At 42.8% G+C, this 20,510-nt stretch overlaps 1 protein-coding gene across 5 annotated transcripts in view; it reads right to left on the bottom strand.

Annotated features, from left to right (window-relative positions):
- zdhhc18a (zinc finger DHHC-type palmitoyltransferase 18a) overlaps positions 1–20,510 on the bottom strand; it is a 101,992-nt gene that overhangs the window by 65,690 nt on the left and 15,792 nt on the right. For 4 of the 5 annotated variants that reach the window (XR_007264935.1, XM_020536338.2, XM_020536343.2 and 1 more), the window contains 2 exons: positions 17,215–17,327; positions 16,070–16,166 (listed from right to left, as the gene is read on the bottom strand). Coding sequence is in view for 4 of the 5 variants with exons in the window: in XM_020536338.2 (XP_020391927.1) it covers positions 16,070–16,166; positions 17,215–17,327 (210 nt within the window). In the remaining variant the exon portion in view is untranslated. Of the gene's footprint in view, positions 1–12; positions 6,512–16,069; positions 16,167–17,214; positions 17,328–20,510 lie in introns of those variants that run through there. The other variant, XM_048613006.1, reaches the window with a different exon arrangement.

Genomic DNA, 20,510 nt, shown 5'->3' with positions numbered 1-20,510 from the left:
AAGGAATAGAGGATGGAGCAAAGGGTTTAAAAAGGATTGGAAAGGAGAAAGAGAGAGAGACACAGAGGGGGGGAAAAAAGAAGAAAGGCTTTTAGTAACATTCAAAAAATATTTTTACATGGGTGATGTTTCAAAAGATGCTCCAAAAACAGAATATGGTCATCAACAGAATTCAATTCCAAAATGGGACAGTGGGCTAGGTTTCAGCTCAAAACTTACTTAAATATTTAAACATAACAATTATATATTTCTATAATGGTTCAGTTGTCTCAATAAAGCAAAACTATTGAAATGAAGAGCAAAATTACGCAAAGTTAGCACAGGGCCAGAAGTTCCATTATCACTATTTACAGTCCTGGATATGACACAGCTAACCCACCCCCAATGCTTCCTGCACCAGCAGACACCGCACCAAGGAGGAAGAAACAGAGAGATCTGTTACAATCCACAGGGATCAACTTAAACCAGTCAATTAGAAGTATGCTGAGTACTGATGCGGAAGAGCTGTGACACAGTAGCCTGATTCAGGGTTCCTGTAGCAAAAAGTGATAAAAAGACTTCTGAAATGCACAATTGGGCCCGATTTAGGAACAACCTTTAAATAATTTCAATTTTGCAAAATCTACATTAATAACCTGTAGATTACATAACTGTCCCACAGAAAGTTCCTTCAAATGTCCTTGGTATTAGAATACATGGATTCAGATCAAAGTTAATGGCTCCAGTCACGTCCTTAATGATTAAACTGCTCACTGCAGCTGGCAACACAACAAAACCCAAATGAGTGTGCACATTCCACGTCTGAGAGTTTTACTAGTGTACGTTAAACTGACCCACAACTACTAAAGACGGAGGAAAAAGTTCTTAGAATCCAAAATTCTAATGATGTTTCTTAAAACCAAAGTGCTGGAAATCAGCAAGTCTGGCAGCATCTGTGATGAGGGATACAGAGTCAGTGTTGAGTTAATATGACCCTTCTTCAGAGGAGATCTTTTGATTCTTTGACAGAAATAAATTGTTTGTTCCTAAAGGCAATGGGACAGCTGACTTATCATCTGCAACCTTAATATTAGTGTTAGGTCATTCAGAGGTAATGTGATGAAGCACTTGTTCACACAAAGGGTAGTGGAAATCTGCAACTCCTCTCCTGAAACCACTGAAGTCGTGGGTCATTTGAAAATGGATAAAATTTGTTAGATGAGTCAGTTCCTAATTTCAACCTTAACATTTTGAGGGGCTCAGGTTTCAGTCACCTCATCTCAGAAACCCAAGGCAGATGGATTACTGACACAGGCCTAGGATCAAATAACCATCCAGCTCCAGGAGCTGGTGACCTGGGGAGATAAAGTATTCATACAAAGTCAGCTCATGATTCAAATAAAGGCAGAAAATCTGGAAATACTCAGCAGGTCAGGTAGCACCTGTGGAGAGAGAAACAGCATTAACTTTCAGATCAATGACCTGCAGTCAGTTTCTAATCAAAGGTCATCAACCTGAAATGTCATTTGTTTTTCGTTCCACAGATGCTGCCTGATTTGCTGAGCATTTCCAGCACATTCTATTTTTATTGCAGATTTTTAGCATCTGAAGAATTTTGCACTTTTTTTAAAACAGCTCATTACTCATACAGCTTCACCAGTTCATAGCTCAGCCATGTCAATTCTGATGCAGAATCAAATCATGGCATTGTCAATACCACCCAATATGTCGCGCAGATGGCAAAAAGGATGAACCCCAGCAAAACCAAGTTTGAACAGGTTTGGTGGAAAGCTAACAAAACAATCAGCTGTGAACTCCGTGCTCTCGTAAATTAGCAGCATTGGATTGCAACTCAAAAATAGCCAAGGCTGAAGGACCAGTGGAACTATCATGCAAGGAACAGAAAAGGCAAGGAGACAGGGCAATGCGTTAAATCCTGCAGGGGATGACAACACAAGGGTAAAGAGGGGAAAAAGAGTGAACAAGTGTTCACGAAAAGGAAAGTGAGATTAGTATCTTCAAGGGAGGTGATGTGGAAGAGAGGACAGGGGACTAGAGTCAACATTTGCAGAGGAGGAGTAGGGACAGACTAGGAGAAATGGAGTGGGCGAAGAAAAAGGAAGACGGTGAAGAGCAGAGGAGGAAAACAAAAAAAAGAGGAGATGTAAATGAAGGGGAAATAGAAGATTTGTCAGAAGTATTTTTCACTGTGTAATTATCTGATTAAAAAAAGCAATTGTGTCACATTTGAGCCTTTGGGAGTCACTGGACATAATCCTCACCTACAGGAACAGAATAGAGATGTCTATAAGGCCTTGCATACTGCCAATTCTCAAGGAGTCAGGTTGAGACAGAATTATGGCTTCAGTGTTCCTCAGGCTATCACCATTCACATCTGGCAGAGTAACACTGAGCCACAATCTCAGAACCCAGTAACCTATACCATAATAGCAGTCTGCATCTCAACTGCAAATCAGCCCAATACTAAATTGAGGCAAGTGAGGAATACCTTATCCTATCTTATTATTTGTTTGCTTCATTGCCACTTTCACCTGCAAGATAAGTATGCCATGCAACTTAAACATAGGTGTGCTCAAAGAACAATGTTTCTGTATGGTGCTTTCCAGGGGATACAGTACCAGCTCATATTTATATCATTCTTGGCAGATGCTACAAACAGCATGAATAACAGCAAGATGCACATATAAAGGCACTGGTAAATGTCACATTCAATTGTAGTACACACAAGGGAATTGAGAGTGACGGCATTGTTTTGATTAAGAACTCTCTCCATTAAACTGGTACAGGGAAGGAAACATCTAACCCTAAGTAGGGCTACCTTCCCCACTATCTCACAATGTAACAGGATCTTAACAGGTTATGGCTCTATTGTGAGAGGGGTATCTGATATGTCTTTGAAACAATGGAAGTTTTTGACAGGGCGGATGTTTTTACTTTTGTGGAGACCAGAACTGGAAATCATAAATAAGGTAGCACAAATTATGTATGAAATTCAGGAGAAACATCTTCACTAGAAAGTGGCTAGAATGTGGAACTTTGTACCTTAAGTAGTTTGAGCAACTAGTTGTGATTCATTTAAAGAGAGATAAACACAAAAGATAGAGGAAAAGGTTAGCATTGAATGGTTACAGTACAGACATAGCCTGTCAGCTGTGTTCACATCTGCCTTCTGCAAGAGCAACTTACTCAGTACCACCCCTGCTTTTTACCATGGTCCTGAAAATGTTCCCTCTTCAGATAATTATCCAACTCTCCACTTAATTTTCTCTTTCCCAAGGAAATCAGTCCCAAGTTTCTCCAACCTCTCCAAATGAAAAAAAGCTCCTAATCTCTGGGACCATTCTCATGACGTTTGTTTCTGCACTCCCTCTAATGCATTCACATCTTTTCTAAAACTTATTGTTCAGAATTGGATAATACTCCAGTTGAGGCTGAACCACTGTTTAATGCAATTTGATAATAACTTGCTCACGTTTGGACTTTTTGCCTGTTCATAAAACTCAGAATTCCATGTGCTTTATTAATCACTTTCTCAACCTCCCTGCCACCTTCAATAACTTGTGCACATATATCCTAAGGTTCTTTGCTTTTGAACTCCTTTAGAATTGTACTGTTTCTTTTAATATACTTTATATCATGTTAATGGAATGAGATGAAAGCAGTAGGAGGCGGCAAACATGGGATATGAACATCAGCACAGGCCTAGTTGGCTTAATGGCCTGTTTGTGCCATAACATAATGCAATACAAAATCACTCTTCGCATGAACCTCTAAATATACAACATCAAAAGGGAACCAGACAGGCCAAACTGTGGGCCACAAATAATGCTCAGAATCCAGAAAGGTAGAAATGAAGTCAAATATAAACTATCTAATGTTTGTATTTCAGACCAAGTCCGAGCCTCCTCTGTACCTGTAACTAATGGTGGGTCAGTCATGCTATTAAATATCTACATTTAAATGAAGTTGGCAGCCTCTGGACTATTCAAACAAGTATCCAAGTGTTCAGGATTTTAATGTGCCTTTCTTTTGTTGGACAATTAGCATCCTTACTACATTGTCGGGAGGGGACAAAGAGCAGGGGCAGGCAAGTTTTTAAAAGCCTGGAAATACCATTGGAAATATAAAACCTGAAGTGGTACATCAAATTAGCTTCACTATTTCAGAACATACACATCACAGCTGCGAACAATATATGTGAAACTGAATCGTTCTTAGACGCAACTCCATTGCCAAGTTCTTTGGTTGGTCTCACTACAGATTAGATCTGTGCATGGCAGCCAATCAGGGATTGTTTACCCAGTCATAAATTAGGATTTTAGACAACACAACTCACATCAGCACGTAACTGAAAAGATCGGCTATGAATAACATAAGCTATTGCCTGAATAGTAGCCATCTGCCAGCCTCAGATGCTCAAGGTCACCCACAATGAGAACTATGATACTGCACATTCTCAGCCTGCTTTTCACAAATAGGTCGTTGGGACGTTAAATGTCAACAGTAGGACATTGTGTTTTTTAACACAATTACCAGTACAGCAAGCCACTATAAGAGATATAAGATTGTAGGATGGTACACTCACATATACCCCCTGTAGGACGATGCATTATTTAGAAACATACTTCCTGTACGATCATGCACTATTTACAGACAGAGAAGTAGGACAGTTCACAGTGTATGTACATTTAGTAGACCATTTCACTATATGTCGCATTTCCAGTGGTCACTGAACTGTTGCAGTACAGAAGTGCTTTATTTATTCACTTGAGGTAAATTGTACTGTATTTAAGGGAGATTTCTGGTAGGACTGCATACGTTTTACAAGCACACCTGTGTATGCAGGCCATGAAGTATTTACAGGCACACTTCCAAATCAGGGACAAATAGTAGAACAATAAATTATTTCTGAATGTAGAGCCTATAGTACCAGTTAGAGAGATGGCAACGTGCAGCTCTACAGCCATGCAGCTCACTAAGGACTGAACTGCAGCTCCTCAACTTGATTAAGGGTACGTTATTTTTTTCGCTATTGATTTTTAGAAAAGAAATGTCTATTTTAAAAATGGTAGATCAGATCTAAAAACCTCCTTGGCAATGGATATTTTAAACAGAGTTACAACAGAACTTATGAAATATTTAACAAAAATATGAAAATCTATTGAAAAAGTTGTAAGTGACAACTGCATGGTTTGCTGAACAAAAGGACATCACGTGCCCTCACATTTATAGCTTACATATTACCCGCTAGCTGATCGGGTGCATTGCTCACTGACAGACATATACATCAATAAAGTAAATTATTGCAGTGTTGTTTTGGGACGATTTTGTTATAAAAAGTTTAATTTATTGGAGGGAACAAGTTTGTGACATTCAATAGTACAATGCAGATTAAGGCTGACAGACATTTTAAAACTAATTAGCATGTGAATTTAATTTGAAAAAAAATGTGGCATTACTAGAGGGGTTGAAATCGTTTCAAAGGACAAATATGTTGTTATCTTATTTTCATAATAATTGGCATTTGAGTAACAGCATCATAGCTCCCAAGTGCGTTTTTCACTAAATTTAAAAAATGGCTCATGTTGTCCAGCGTGTCAATCCTCAAGTTAGGACCATAGTCTTGAAAAATAATTAACTTCCTCAGAATACACAACGCAATTTAATGTAAATGATATAACTTTGAGTCACTCAAAAACAAATTGTAAAGCTACTTTTTGGTTTTGTTTACATCATTCAAGATTCTCCCTTTACTGAATGGAATAACTTTAATATTCATTTCACTATTGCTAATTATTCATTAGCATCTCACTCACTGGACGTTCAAATACGTTACATTCAACTATTGAGTGTTGTAGCCCAACCTCAGTCACATTGACCTTCCAGCGAGAGCTGTTGGATCAGGACTAGGAACTCTAACTTGTAACTTTCCTCTCTGTTGAGGCCAATTATAAAGTATCACTTGTCACTCCAACTGGGACAACTGTACTGAGAGGTTAAAAAAATTATTAAAATTTAAATTGGGAATTTAGAAAACAGTAACTAGAGATGTGCTGCAAATAGCACCTGCAGATAAATAGAGTCATAGTTTTGGGAACACATTCCCAGTTTAATCAGTGTCTGCACCTTTACCTGCAAAAAAGCTTCTCTACAGCAAACTTCAACTTTCAAATCAATGGCCCTCAGCTCTGTGCTAATGGCAGGCCAGGGCTTTGATTGCCCTCAGAAATACAAATCTGACATTCCATATCTTGACAAGTGGAAAATCTTTATGTAAGAAGCACACAAGGACTTGGCATGTTGAAGGCTGGATAGCAACAGGTTAATGAGAGACTATCTGGTTGTGGACTGTTGGCATTTCCTCATGCAGTGTCCATGGGTGATGAAAATGAAGAATGAGCATGTTGAATGAGCGAGAACGCTTACCAGCTGTCAGCACCAGCCTCACTCTGAAACCTCTTACATCCAATCAGGCCGTGCATGAAACTGCAAAATCCTCACAAGTATCCTCCTAGGGAACAAACACTCACAATTACATACAGACCAACAACTGCCGTGTCTCTAGCTCTCTCACACCCAACAATTGTCTCCTCGGAATCCATATCAGACTCAAAGAATCTGACCTGACCAGAGTTAGAAAGGGTCCTTTGAAGCTCTCCTCCCAATCCCAAAACACACTCACTCTTCCATGCAACCATTAGCTTGAATCACTTTCAGCTGCGACCAGCTATACATCAACAGTATTTCCATTTTCTTGGATTTCAGTACAATTGTTCAATGGATTTTTAGACTGTCCTAAGGGACTCTGGCATACAGTGCAGTGCTTCAGTTCCTCAGACAAAAGGGAACTGTGCTGAGTTTCCAGTCTTTGTTCCAATTTGTTTCTACCAATACAGAGAGAAAAAAAGAAAACTAAGGTGAGAACGACTGAATTGAGTCAGTCTGATTATAGCCCACAGTAAAAACACTGAAGCATCCCAGATACGATTGATTGAACACAACTGGCACTGTGATCTCAGATTCTCATCACAGGGAATGCCAGTGAATAAAGTTAGCTGGTTACTCCGTCTCTCCTTAGGCTATTACACAATGACTCTGCGATTTGCTTCAATGTCACAGCTGCCATTTCAACAAGAAACCAAACTATTAAAGTTCACCAATATCTAAGTGGATAAATTCACTGATCTAAACCAAATGCAGAAAGATCAAACAAAAACACCTGCTTCAAATTCTGGTTCCGCTGCATTATTCTGAATGTAGAGTGGGACAGTGTGCCAAGTCAGAGCATTGAACCTTTAGAAAGAGTTGGCTTTACTGAGAGTGTAATGGGGATTGAGGCATGATGCATAGATCTTGTAAGATTTTCTCTATGTCCTCAAGCAGTGTAGGTGAATGCAGGATTCTCTGTCCAAGTTACCAGATCTCTTATCAAGATGCTTACAGATCTGGCCAGGATTGCATGATTACAACTCTGCTGCTGCTGCTGGAAATTATGTAAATGTAAAATTTTAAATTCAAGGAATAAATAGGTTAAACTGCAGATAAAATGGCATTCATATGGAATTTTTAAGTATGTTTTATATAGAATTCAATTCTATAATTCCAGCCCAACTTTAGTCCTAATTACTTATCCATGCACTCTAAGCACTAAATTCATTGGTTCATCATGACTAGAAATCTATATTTTATGCAAGCAGTGGAGCATATTTAAGTAAAATGTAAAGGTATTAATGTATCTTGTAAGTTTTTCCAAGATAATATTGGGGCTGGTCACAGGATTGCACAGAAGCAGCAACAGGAGAAATAGTAAGATAGTTGGAAGGATGCTGACCAAAAAACAACAGCAGGGTAGTGGCAATCAAATACAGCCACTAGAGACACAAGATTCTCCAAGGACAGAAAAATCACAGGGTTAGATACAGAGTAAAGTTCCCTCAGCATGTCTCCATCAAACACTCCCAGGACATGGACAGCATAGTTAGATATAGGGTAAGGCTGCCTCTACTCTTTTAAACTGAAACTAAATCTCTTAACACCGTCCCACTGCCACTGGTGTCTATTGCATAGAAGTCATTGTTGAACCAGTGATTTGTGCGCACGCTAAAAGCATTCCTTCCTTCCATTTTATTCCTTGCTCTTTCAATCAACCCGGCTGGAATTAAATGTGCTCAACTCTCAATGGTTGACAATCCTGTCAAAAACTCATGGTGAAATGATAATTTGGCTCATATTTCATCGCACAGATGTCACCAATTATGCCCAAGTCTTGAATACCCAGGATAATACCATATTGAATGTCCCAAATGGCAGAATTAGAAGCAGAATTGATAATCATAACTTACTTCCCAAGAAATGTTCTCTCTTGCTCAACGTAAGTCAATAACCAGTAACATCTCAAAAATCTCAGGATACAGCTCAAATTATTCAATAACTCAAACAAAACATTTCTCTTTGCTGGTGGAAGTGTTATAAAGACATTTCCAGTTGGTCAAGCAAATGATCATTCTTTGGATACTAGTTCTGTTGCGTTTTAGCATTATTCCTGTCCTCACCAAACCCATGCAGCAGTGAGGCACAGGAACTCAAACATCAATTCTAGTACTCAAATGCTAATGCAACAGAGTGAAGGGAATAAACTTGGGGTGTTCTTACTCAAGGTGACTCAGTGTTCTAATTAGAAATTGGAAAAGCTTAAACTGAATACACAGTTCACAAATGGAGCTAGTTCTCTCTATTTCTCAGTTAGCTGATGGTCCATACTTGAGACCCATTGAGGTCAAGCTCACAATAGCGGTTGAGGTAAGACATCCAAAGATACGGTTAGGGTGCAATGGACATACACTCAAACAGATTTTCTTCAGCAGAATTTGAGCAGGAAAATAAATTACGAGTAGGGACAATGCTGAGATAAGACATCACTCTGTTTATACTAGTCAAAGCAGAGGTAAATGTTGCAGTAGATTAAGGTTCTACAAAGAGTTAAATTCAGTTGATGTGCAAATGATCAGGAAGCAAGGATACATTTCCATTGGAAGCTGCAGCCTGCTGAATAATTTGTGTTGGATTCATAGTGTCACAGGTGCTATCCTCATGACTTCTTGGTAAGGCAGTGGCATTGTCACTGGACGACTATTCGGACACCCAAGCTAATATTCTGGGGATATGGGTTCAAATCCCACCATGGACAGCTGGTGGATTTTAATTTAATGTACAGTATTAGAAATAAATCCCAAATTGAAAGTTAATGGTCACCATAAAGCTATCATTGATTGTCAGGTAAACTCAACAGATTTGCTAATGTCTTTCAGAGAGAATGAAGTCTGATACTCTTCGATCGTCTGCACTGTGTGTGACTCCAGCTCCACAGCAACACAATTGACACTTAATCGCCCTCTGGAAAGGCCCAGCAAGTCAATCAATGCAAGGGAAATTAGGAAAGGCACAAAAAATGCTGGCCTGACCAGCAATGCTCTCATCCCATGAAAATTAATCAAAATAAACTGACTCATACAAGCACAGACAATAACCAAAGTGCCTAATCACCTTCATTTGACACTCAAGGAATTACCGTCTTTGCTTTTTCCCAAATTCATCATCCTGGGACCAGAAACTCAACTGAACCAACCAGATAAATACCATGATTGCTACAACAGTTCAGAGGCTGGGTATTCTGACCTGCTTGTCCAGAGCCTCCTTATCACTTACAGGGCACAAATCAGAAGTACGATGGAATATCTGCCACTTGGCTGATGACTGGTGTTAGAATTGCACCCAAGAAGCTCAGCAAAATCCAGGACAAAGTAGTGCACTTCATTTGCACACCATCCACTAGCTTAAGCACTCACTCCTTCCACCACCAAGCAGACACTGGAGGGAGTGTAAAGTATCTAAACTTTGCACTGCTGCATCACGCACAGCTTCTTCATTGGTACTTCCAAAATCTGTGACCTTCCTGACTGAAAAGGCAACAGGTGCATAGAAATACTCTCGCCTCTAAGTCATATACTGTTCTGACTTAGAAAATGTATTGCTTTTCTTCCTTCCTCATTACTGGATCAAAATCCTGGAATCCCTGACCAAACCAAATTGTGGCATTTTTTTTTTTCTTTCTTCATTGATGGGCTGAAGGCGTCACTGGCTAGGCAGCATTCATTGCCAATCCCTAATTACCCAGAGGGCGGTTACGAGTCAACCACATTGCTGTGGGTCTGGAGTCACACGTAGGCCAGCCCAGGTAAGGATGGCTGTTTCCTTCCCTAAAGGACATTAGTGAACCAGATGGGTTTTTCCGACAATCGACAATGGATTCACGGTCATCATTAGATTCATATTTCCAGATATTTATTGAATTCAAATTCCACCATCTGCCATGGCGGGATTCGAACCCGGGTCCCCAGAACATTATCTGAGTCTCTGGATCAACAGTCCAGCGATAATAGCACTCGGCCATTGCCTCCCCATCTCTTTAACAAGGACTGCTGATGCTCAAAGAAGTGGATTATCAGCACCCTCTCAAAGACAATTACAAAAATGGGCACTAAATGCCAGCAAATCACAATTCTCAAGAATTAGTGAAAAACACAGCAACCTTGAATGGTGTGAAAGAGCCCTAGTGAGGGTCCACTGATCCAAGGGCCAAGGAATCTTTATCACTAAACAACTTGGATCCAGCTTGAACTTCTTACAGTTACTGCAAGTCTAGACAGACCACCACAAGACAAAAATCTCAGAACTGACTCTAAACAATTTGTCTTCCATTACCCCTTCCTGGCATGATGCATGTCAGCAGATCCTAAGAAACTGAAGTCATAGAATGATTAAGCAGATTCACCAGCTCAACGTAAGTAAACCTAAAGCAAACAGCCCCCAAAAGTATTTAGACCATTTGTTTATGCTGAATCCAAAAGCAAACAGCTTTACTGCCCTATCTTACCTGAAGCTGTGCTTCAAACTCTCATCCCTTCCAGTTCCTTGCTGATTTATCATTGGCCCTATATCCAGACAGTGTAGACATTTTTTCTTGGTCCTTATCATAATGACAGCTACCTCCTGCAGACACCTGGTCTCCACAAAGCCATGGAAAAAGCTAAAGTTGGGGGAAGGGCTCAGCAGAAGTTATTAAAGTTTTCAGATCAAGTAGGCCGGAGAGCCTAGAAAGGGTCAGGAATCTAACTTCATGCACAGCAGATAAGGTGCTAACTATGAGTCAACACAGACCCAAGGGTTTTGTACCTAAATGCACGCAGTATACGAAACAAAGTAAATCAGCTTACAATGCAGATTGAAATTGGCAGGTATGATGTTGTAGATATCACAGAGGGGTGGGCAGCAAGGGGATCAGGGCTGGAAACAAAATGTCCAAGGGATATGTCCAAGGACAAGCAGATGGGTCAGAGTTGCCTTGTTAGTAAGAAATTGAACCAATAGCTAAAAGTGATATTGAATCAGATGGCACAGAAAGTATGTGGAGCAAGGAACCGCAAAGGAAAAAATGACCCTGATGAGAGTTACGTACAGGCCTCCTAGCAGTAGCCAGGATGCAGGGCAGAAAATAAATCAGGAAATAGAAAAGGGATGTAAGAATAATCATGGGGGACTTCAATATGCAGGTGGCCTGTGAAAATCATGTTGGTAGCACGTCCCAAGAAAAGGATTTTGTGGAATGTCTACAAGGTTTTTTTTGCAGCAACTTGTGGTAATGCCCATAAGGAACGGATAGTTCTGGATTTCGTGATGTGTAATGAGGCAGACTTGATTATGGAGCTTAAGGAGAAGGAACTCCTAGGGGGCAGTGACCATAATATGATAGAATTCACCCTGCAGTTTAAATGGGAGAGACTGGAATCAGATGTAACAGTATTACTATTGAGTAAAGACATCACAAAGAAAACAGGGAGGAACTGGCTAGAGTTGGTTGGAAGGGAAGCCAAACAGAAGACTGTGGAACAGCAATGGCAGGGATTTCTGGGGGCAATTCAGGAGACACAGCAGAAATTCATCCCAAAGAAGAAGAAACATACTAAAGGAGAGGACGAGGCAACCATGGCTGACAAGGGAAGTCAGGGACAACATAAAAACAAAAGCAATAACATACAATGTGGTAAAGGAAGCCTTTAAAAACCAGAGGACAATTTAAAAAAGCAATAAAGAGGACGATGATTACATATGAAGGTAAGCTAACTATTAATATAAAAGAAGTATGCAAGAGTTTTCTTTAAAAAAAGACAAGAGAGAGGGGCAAGATTGGACTTTGGACTTCTGGAAAATGAGGCTGGGGAAGTAGAAATGGGGAAACAAAGAAATGGCAGAGGAACAGAACTGATACTTCACATCAGTCTTCATGGTGGAAGACACCAGCAACATACCAGAACTTCAAGAGTGAGGGGGCAGAATCAAATGTACTGGCCATCACTAAGAAGGTGGTGCTGGGGAAGCTGAAAGATCTAAAGGTGATAGCCAGGGAGATTGTGAATGCAGTGGTGGTGATCTTTCAGGAATCGCTGGAGTCAGGGAAGGTCTCAGAATTCTGGGAAATGGCTAGTGTAACACCCCTGTTTCAGAAGGGAAGGAGTCAGAAGACAGGAAATTATAGGCCAGTCAGCCTGACATCAGTTATTGGTAAGGTTTTCAAGTCCATTATTAAGGACAAGATTGAGGAATACTTGGAGATGCTTGGTAAAATAGGACTAAGTCAGCATGGCTTAGTCAAGGGGAGGTCATGCCTGTCAAATCTGTTAGAATTCTTTCAGGAGGTAACAAGCAAATTAGACAAAGGACAGCCAGCATACATGCCCTACTTACATTTCCAGAAGGCCTGTGACAAAGTGCTCCAGAGAAGGCTGCTAAATAAGAGCTCATTATATTTGAGGCAAGGTACTGGCATGGATGGAGAATTGGATAAATGGCAGAAGCAGAGTACAAAAAAAGGGTTTTTTTCTGACTGGCAGCAGGTGACTAGTCGAGTTCCAGAGGGGTCAGTACTGGGACAACTATTTACAATATACATTAATGACCTTGACAAAGGAGTGAGGTCATTGTTGCTAAGTTTGCAGATGACACAAAAATAGGTGGAGAGAGATAGTAGGAACTGCAGAATCTGAGATAACAAGGTGTAGCGCTGGGTGAGCACAGCAAGAAGGGTCTAGGCCCGAAACGTCAGCTTTCCTGCTCCTCTGATGCTGCTTGACCTGCTGTGTTCATCCAGCTCTACACCTTGTTATCTCAAAAATAGGTGGAGAGCCAGGTAGTGTTGAGGAAGCAGAGAGGCAGAAGGACTTGGACAGGCTGGGAGAGTGGGCAAAGAATTGACACATGGAATACAATGTGGGAAAACGTGAATTATGCACTTTTGTAGGAGCTGAGAGGTATAGGCTATTTTCTAAATGGGGAAAGGCTTCCAAAATCTGAAGCACGGAGGGGCTTGCGAATCCTAGCTCAGGCTTTTCTTTAAGGCTAACATACAGGCTCAGTTGAGAGCTACAAAGGCAAATGCAATATTAGCATTCATTTCAAGGGAGTTAGAATGGTGAGGCTGTACAGCGGTCTGGTCAGACTACATTTGGAATATTGAGGGTAGCTTTCGGCCTCATATCTAAGGAAGGATGTGCTGGCCTTGGACAGGGTTCAGAGGAGGCTCATAAGAATGATCCCTGGGAATGAAGGGCTTGTCATACGAGGAGCGGTGGAAGACTGGAGTTTAAGAATGAGGGAGGGGAATCTCATTGAGAGGCCTGGATACAGTTGACGCAGAGATACTTCCACCAATAGGACAGATTAAAACCTGAGGGCACACTCTGAGTGAAGATATGACTCTTTAGGACTGAGACGAGGAAGAATTTCTTCAGCCAGAGGGTGGTGAATCTGTGGAACTCAACTGTTAAAGATAAGTGTGGAGGCCAAGTCATTGAGTGTATTTAAGATGGGGTTGACAGGGTCTTGATTAAAAAGGAGATCAAGGATTATGGGGAGAAGGCAGGCAAATGGAATGGAGAAACACATCAGCCGTGATGGATTGGGGGAGCAGACTTGATGAGTCAAATAGCCTAATTCTACTCACTTATCTTATGCAGTGCCACTCCCCTCTGAAGTTGCAGAATTATGTTACGAGGATCATGACTGGAGAAAGACGGTCATCACTGGTACCTGAGGGCCAGACCCTCAAAAATGAGGCTTTGTGTGGGACCCTCTGATATTCAAACTCTAAGGTGGTTCATTTACTTGTTCAAGCAGCACATCTCTGTCAAATGACTTCCAGTTTTAGCAGTTCCAGTGTTAGAAATATTAAAAAAATAAAACTGCCTCTAAATCTCACAATTCCTTGTTTTATTTTTTCAGATCTTGTCCCTTTCATCCCTTCCCCATTAAAAAGCAGGCACTGAGTACTTTGCTGCCGTCACAAGCCATTTGTTATGTGAGCTGGGGTGAAGTGTGAGCAGGTCATTCAAATAGGAGGGTTGAGGTGGTGGTGGGAGTGAGAGAGGGGAGGACATCATACTTGATGGCGATTCCAGTCATTTCCTTCTTACATACACTTGAAGGTTGCTGTGAAGTGACCAGGAATGGGATCCCTGGCTCACCGTCTCCTTGTGATCCCCATCCAACTCTAGCCTCATCTGAAATTAGCTAAGTGAGCAGAGATTGGAGTTAAATACAGGGCCATTTTTGTTTTGCCTCATTCTAAGTAATGCTTTCACTAACACAAGCAGCAGGGAACCTGCTTCAGTATTAATTCAAGAAAAACTTTCGTGGTCCTGTGAAAGAAAACTGAATATTGTATTTTGAATCTCCACGGTGGACAGTATTTGGTCAAGATGCTTTATCTCAGCTTTTGCCTTTCTTTCTCAAAAAATATGTCAAGAGAACCATGCACTGCATGGAAACCAATATAGTAATAAGTCAACAATAACTTACAGCTGGCAAGAGTAGAGCTGATACTACAGTGGGTCACTCCAAACAGCCATTTCTATCTTCTCAGAGCTCAGCTCATCCTAATTTCTCTATGGTCCCTTCTATAATCTGTGATTCAACTCTCCAACTTTATTTCAGATTATGAGTTCACCAGGGGAGACTTTTAGACAGATAGCACCAATTTTATTATAAATACAAGATGATGAAAAATAAAACAGCAATAATTAGATAACATTCTCTGTACAGACAACAAGCTGGCACAGAGGATTCAAACAAAAATGTTTTAAAATAAAATGTGGTAGAACAAGTCAGCAGGAAGTTTCTTGTGCAATTCTTGCTTCAATATGCAAATTGGCAAAGATAAAACAAAGCACAGACAGGATCCTGGAGCCCTCTCACCACTTTCATGAGGTTTCAGGCTGTAGCAATGCTCAACAAGACACCACGACAACTATCCCCTGGAGTCCTTTCCTAGATTAATTGTCTTAAAACACCCAAAACAAATGAGTACTTAGTTCCTTAGGGTAATGAACTGAACTGGAACGTTACACCAATCCACCATAACAATCACATGATATTCATCAGCCCACAATCCCATGTGAAGCAAAGATGGAAGTCAGTGGCTTAAATTATATTAGAAGGATTGGCCTCCTCTACCCTTGGGCTCCACCTCCCCCTTTCAAATGTAACTCCCACCCGTTAGCACTCACTCTCAATCTGTACCATTACTGTGATAGTAACAGTCATTGTGCTGTGTTTGAACAGTCTTTCATCTCTATCCAGCAGGATGATCCTACTCTTATCTCTCACTTCTGTAATGGAGAGAAACTCTAAAGAAATATCCCCTAATCAGGCAGATGACTGCAGACAATAACACATCCCATGATTCTTTGCTGAGCAGTCCAGTGTTGATCCTTCACAGCACCCAAAGAGTCAATCTGTTTCCAAGAGCTTGGCTCAAGTGACATTTCCAGTCATGGGAACTGTGTGCAAAATGTCACCAAGTCAGGCAACTAAACATTCCCACAACGGGCGGCCTTCATTTCTGCTCATGCTCAAGCTGAGGTCGCGGTAACAGGGAAATGAACAGATGCATGAGGGAAGGTGGAATCAAACACAACAGGCACGGTATTAATTCACATCATTGGGGGTCACCTCCTACCAGGTTGACTTCTGGTTTTGCTCCCTGAGAAACCTTACGTTGGGGCCCAGGCAGCTGTATCTGGTCTGGGTCCAAGAAACCACGCCTGTCAATTAAACTGGGGAACAGAGAGAGAGAGGGAGAGAGGGAGAGAGGGAGAGAGGGAGAGAGGGAGAGAGAGAAAAAGTAGTGAGTAACCGACATCAACAAAAATATCAGAGTATACTCAATTTACTCATACAAACTTAAGTTACCTAAACTAGTCCCAAGCCACTGACTCAGGATATTTTTTGGAGATTCTATTTTATTTACAGAATTAAGAGCAGGACAAAAAGGTTGTTGAGATATTCATCCTCACCCTTTTCCCATACTGATTGCCTCAATGAAGGCCAACTTTCTGCTTCCCCAACTCTTCTATGAAAGCCCATCTTTCCAACATCTCAATATTTCCATAGAAACACATCCTTTCAATATCCCAACTCTCTCATTGAAGCCCATTCTTCTGATATCCCAACATTTACACAGATGCTGGTCTCCTTGCTTGCTTAGCCTGAGCTCCACTAAAGATTGTGCTTAATACCTTGGCAGTTATTCCAGACATTTACCACTTTATATGGAAATAAATGTTTGCATCTATTTAAAATTTAATTCTCGTGAATGCAGTGGTTAAAGCAAGGAGCATCTGCAAGGAGTGAAGGAAACTACAAAGGGATTAAAGCTAATAGGCTAAGCAGAGGGGACATTTTTAATTGACAGGACAGCACAAGTGCATTACATTGCAGGCTTAAATCAACAGGCAGTGTCTATTGGAAACAATGCCACTGGCACATGCAACTTATTTTCTTCAATCAACCCAGTGATTCCAGAACAATTAGGTGCACTTGTTACTTTAAAATTTATTCAGATGCACAAGTACGAGGGTACATAAGCACCTGGCTTCCCTCCAATCTAAAGTCAAAACTTCCTAATGCCAAGAGTTCCAACACTTGCACACTAATCCACAGCAGAAAACACCAAGTAAATGTCACTGTGCGGCAACATTGGCACAAAGCAGTACTGCAGATACATGGAATTCACATGAAAATTGGACACCCTATGTGTAAGAGAAATAACAAAAAGGAGAAAATGGGGGAGAAAAAGATGAATTTGCACGTTTCTCTGTCTACCTGGGTGGCATTGGTCCACACAAGACTGCACAGCAGTTAGAGACAATACTGTTGTAACTGTAGGGATTAGTGTTTTCCTCGGAGCTTCGTTTACTGGACCACGAGCCTTTAATCTGTTAAAACATTAAAACATAGTACATTACAGAAACAGCAGGATCAAAACATTCATGCCATAATTTGTTTTGAAAGCCACACTTCTCTTCAATACTCTTTACAGAAATTTCCCTACTGTATTAACCCCATCAGTTAGCTAATGCAAATAATCATCCTAGAAACACATTGTTGTGTTGTGCGAAGGTTAAGCAAATGTAATCCTCTGTACATTCAGTGCCAGGCTCTCACAGGAAGGGGTTCATCAAACCTGAAGGGCAAGCATAGCACAGGCTGTTTACTGAGTAACTAATCCATCTACACTGCGACATGAAACAAACCGAAGGCAGATATGGCATGAACCAGATACAGAACAAACTTCCTTCAGACTACCTCAAACACTCATGGGGGACGACAGAAGAAACATTGAGATAACAAGGTGTAGAGCTGGATGAACACAGCAGGCCAAGCAGCATCAGAGGAGCAGGAAAGCTGACGTTTCGGGCCTAGACCCTTCTTCAGAAATGGGGGAAGGGAAGGGGGTTCTGAAATAAATAGGGAGAGAGGAGGAGGTGGATAGAAGATGGATACAGAAGACAGGTGGAGAGGAGACAGACAGGTCAAAGAAGTGGGAATGGAGCCAGTAAAGGTGAGTGTAGGTGGGGAGGTAGGGAGGGGATAGGTCAGTCCAGGGAGGACGGTCAGGTCAAGGGGGCAGGATGAGGTTAGTGGGTAGGAGATGGGGGTGGGGCTTGAGGTAGGAGGGGATAGGTGGGAGGAAGGACAGGTTAGGGAGGCGGGGACGAGCTGGGCTGGTTTTGGGATGAGGTAGGGGGAGGGGAGATTTTGAAGCTTGTGAAGTCCACATTGATACAATTGGGCTGCAGGGTTCCCAAGCGGAATATGAGTTGCTGTTCCTGCAACCTTCGGGTGGCATCGCTGTGGCACTGCAGGAGGCCCAGGATGGACGTGTCGTCTGAGGAATGGGAGGGGGAGTTGAAATGGTTCGCGACTGGGAGGTGCAGTTGTTTAGTGCGAACCAAGCATAGGTGTTCTGCAAAGCGGTCCCCAAGCCTCCACTTGGTTTCCCCGATGTAGAGGAGGCCACAACGGGAACAGCAGATACAGTATACCTCACTAGCAGATGTGCAGGTGAACATCTGCTTGACGTGGAAAGTCTTCTTGGGGCCTGGGATGAGGGGAAGGGGGGAGGTGTAGCACTTCCTGCGGTGGCAAGGAAAAGTGCCAGGTGCAGTGGGGCTGGAGGGGAATGTGGAACAGACAAGGGAGTCCCAGAGACAGTGGTCCCTCCAGAAAGCAGATAAGGGTGGGGAGGGAAAAATGTCTTTGGTGGTGGTGTCGGATTGCAGATGGCGGAAGTGTCGGAGGATGATGCATTGGATCCGGAGGTTGGTGGGGTGGTACGTGAGGACGAGGGGGATTCTGTTTTGGTTGTTATTGCGGGGAGGGGGTGTGAGGGATGAGTTGCGGGAAATGCGGGAGACACAGTGGAGGGCGTTCTCGACCACAGAGGTTGGGGGGGGTGGTGGTGTTGGTGGGGAGTTGCAGTCCTTGAAAAACAAGGATGTTCGGGAGTGGAATGCCTCAGCCTGGGAGCAGATGTGGCGGAGGCAAAGGAATTGGGAATAGGGGATGGCATTTTTTCAGGAAGGTGGGTGGGAGGAGGTGGGCTTGAAATGGATATCGGTTTCCAGGTGGTTGCCAGACATGGAAACAGAGGGGTCCAGGAAGGAGAGAGAGGTATCAGAGATGGTCCAGGTGAACTTAAGGTTGGGGTGGAAGGTGTTGAAGTGGACGAACTCACGCTTGGATGTTGAACAGTTTTTCCGCCACCTCCGCCTCCACACTTACTTCTTTAACCGTGAGCCTAACCCTCCCTCTACTGACCCCTTCTTCCGCCTCCAATACACCCCCTCCTCCTCAACACCACCCCCCAAGGCTCCCTACCCTCCCTTGACCTCTTCATCACCAACTGCCGTCGTGACATCAATTGCCTCAACCTCTCCACCCCTCTCACCCACTCTAACCTCTCCCCCATGGAACGTGCAGCCCTCTGCTCCAACCCCAACCTCACCTTAAAACCCGTGGACAAGGGAGGCGCAGTTGTAGCATGGCGCACTGACCTCTACATCGCTGAGGCTAGGCACCAACTCTCCAACACCACCTCCTACCGCCCCCTTGATCATGATCCCACCCCTGACCACCAAACCATCATTTCCCAAACCATCCACAACCTCATCACCTCAGGTGACCTCCCACCCACAGCCTCCAACCTCATTGTTCCCCAACCCCTTCTATCTCCTATCCCAAAATCCACAAACCTGAGTACCCTGGTCAACCCATTGTCTCCGCCTGCTCCTGCCCCACCGAACTTCTCTCCACCTATCTTGACTCCATTTTCTCCCTCTTGGTCCAAGAACTCCCTATCTATGTCCGTGACACCATTCATGCCCTCCACCTCCTCCAAAACTTCCAATTCCCTGGTCCCCAACACCTCATCTTTATGATGGACATCCAGTCCCTATACACCTGCATTCCCCATGCAGATGGCCTAAAGGCCCTCTGCTTCTTCCTGTCCCACAGGCCCGACTAGTTCCCCTCCACCGACACCCTCATCCACTTAGCCGAACTCGTCCTCACCCTCAACAACTTCTCTTTCAATTACTCCCACTTCCTACAGACAAAGGGGGTGGCCATGGGTACCCGCATGGGCTCAAGCTATGCCTGCCTCTTTGTAGGTTACGAGGAACAATCTCTCTTCCGTAGCTACACTGGCCCTAAACCCCACCTCTTCCTCCTTTACATTGATGACTGTAATCGGCGCCGCCTCGTGCTCCCACGAGGAGCTCGAACAGTTCATCCACTTCACCAACACCTTCCACCCCAACCTTAAGTTCACCTGGACCATCTGATACCTCTCTCTCCTTCCTGGACCTCTCTGTTTCCATGTCTGGCAACCACCTGGAAACCGATATCCATTTCAAGCCCACCGACTCCCACAGCTACCTAGAATACACCTCCTCCCACCCACCTTCCTGAAAAAATGCCATCCCCTATTCCCAATTCCTTCGCCTCCACCGCATCTGCTCCCAGGATGAGGCATTCCACTCCCGAACATCTCAGATATCCTCGTTTTTCTAGGACCGAAACTTCCACCGCCCCTCCCTCCCTCCACCCACCACCCA

The sequence above is a fragment of the Rhincodon typus genome, chromosome 27 (genome assembly GCF_021869965.1).
Source record: "Rhincodon typus isolate 14 chromosome 27, sRhiTyp1.1, whole genome shotgun sequence".
Taxonomy (NCBI): domain Eukaryota; kingdom Metazoa; phylum Chordata; class Chondrichthyes; order Orectolobiformes; family Rhincodontidae; genus Rhincodon; species Rhincodon typus.
Note: the sequence above shows the minus strand (reverse complement) of the source record. Positions and strands in the feature narration are given on the sequence as shown.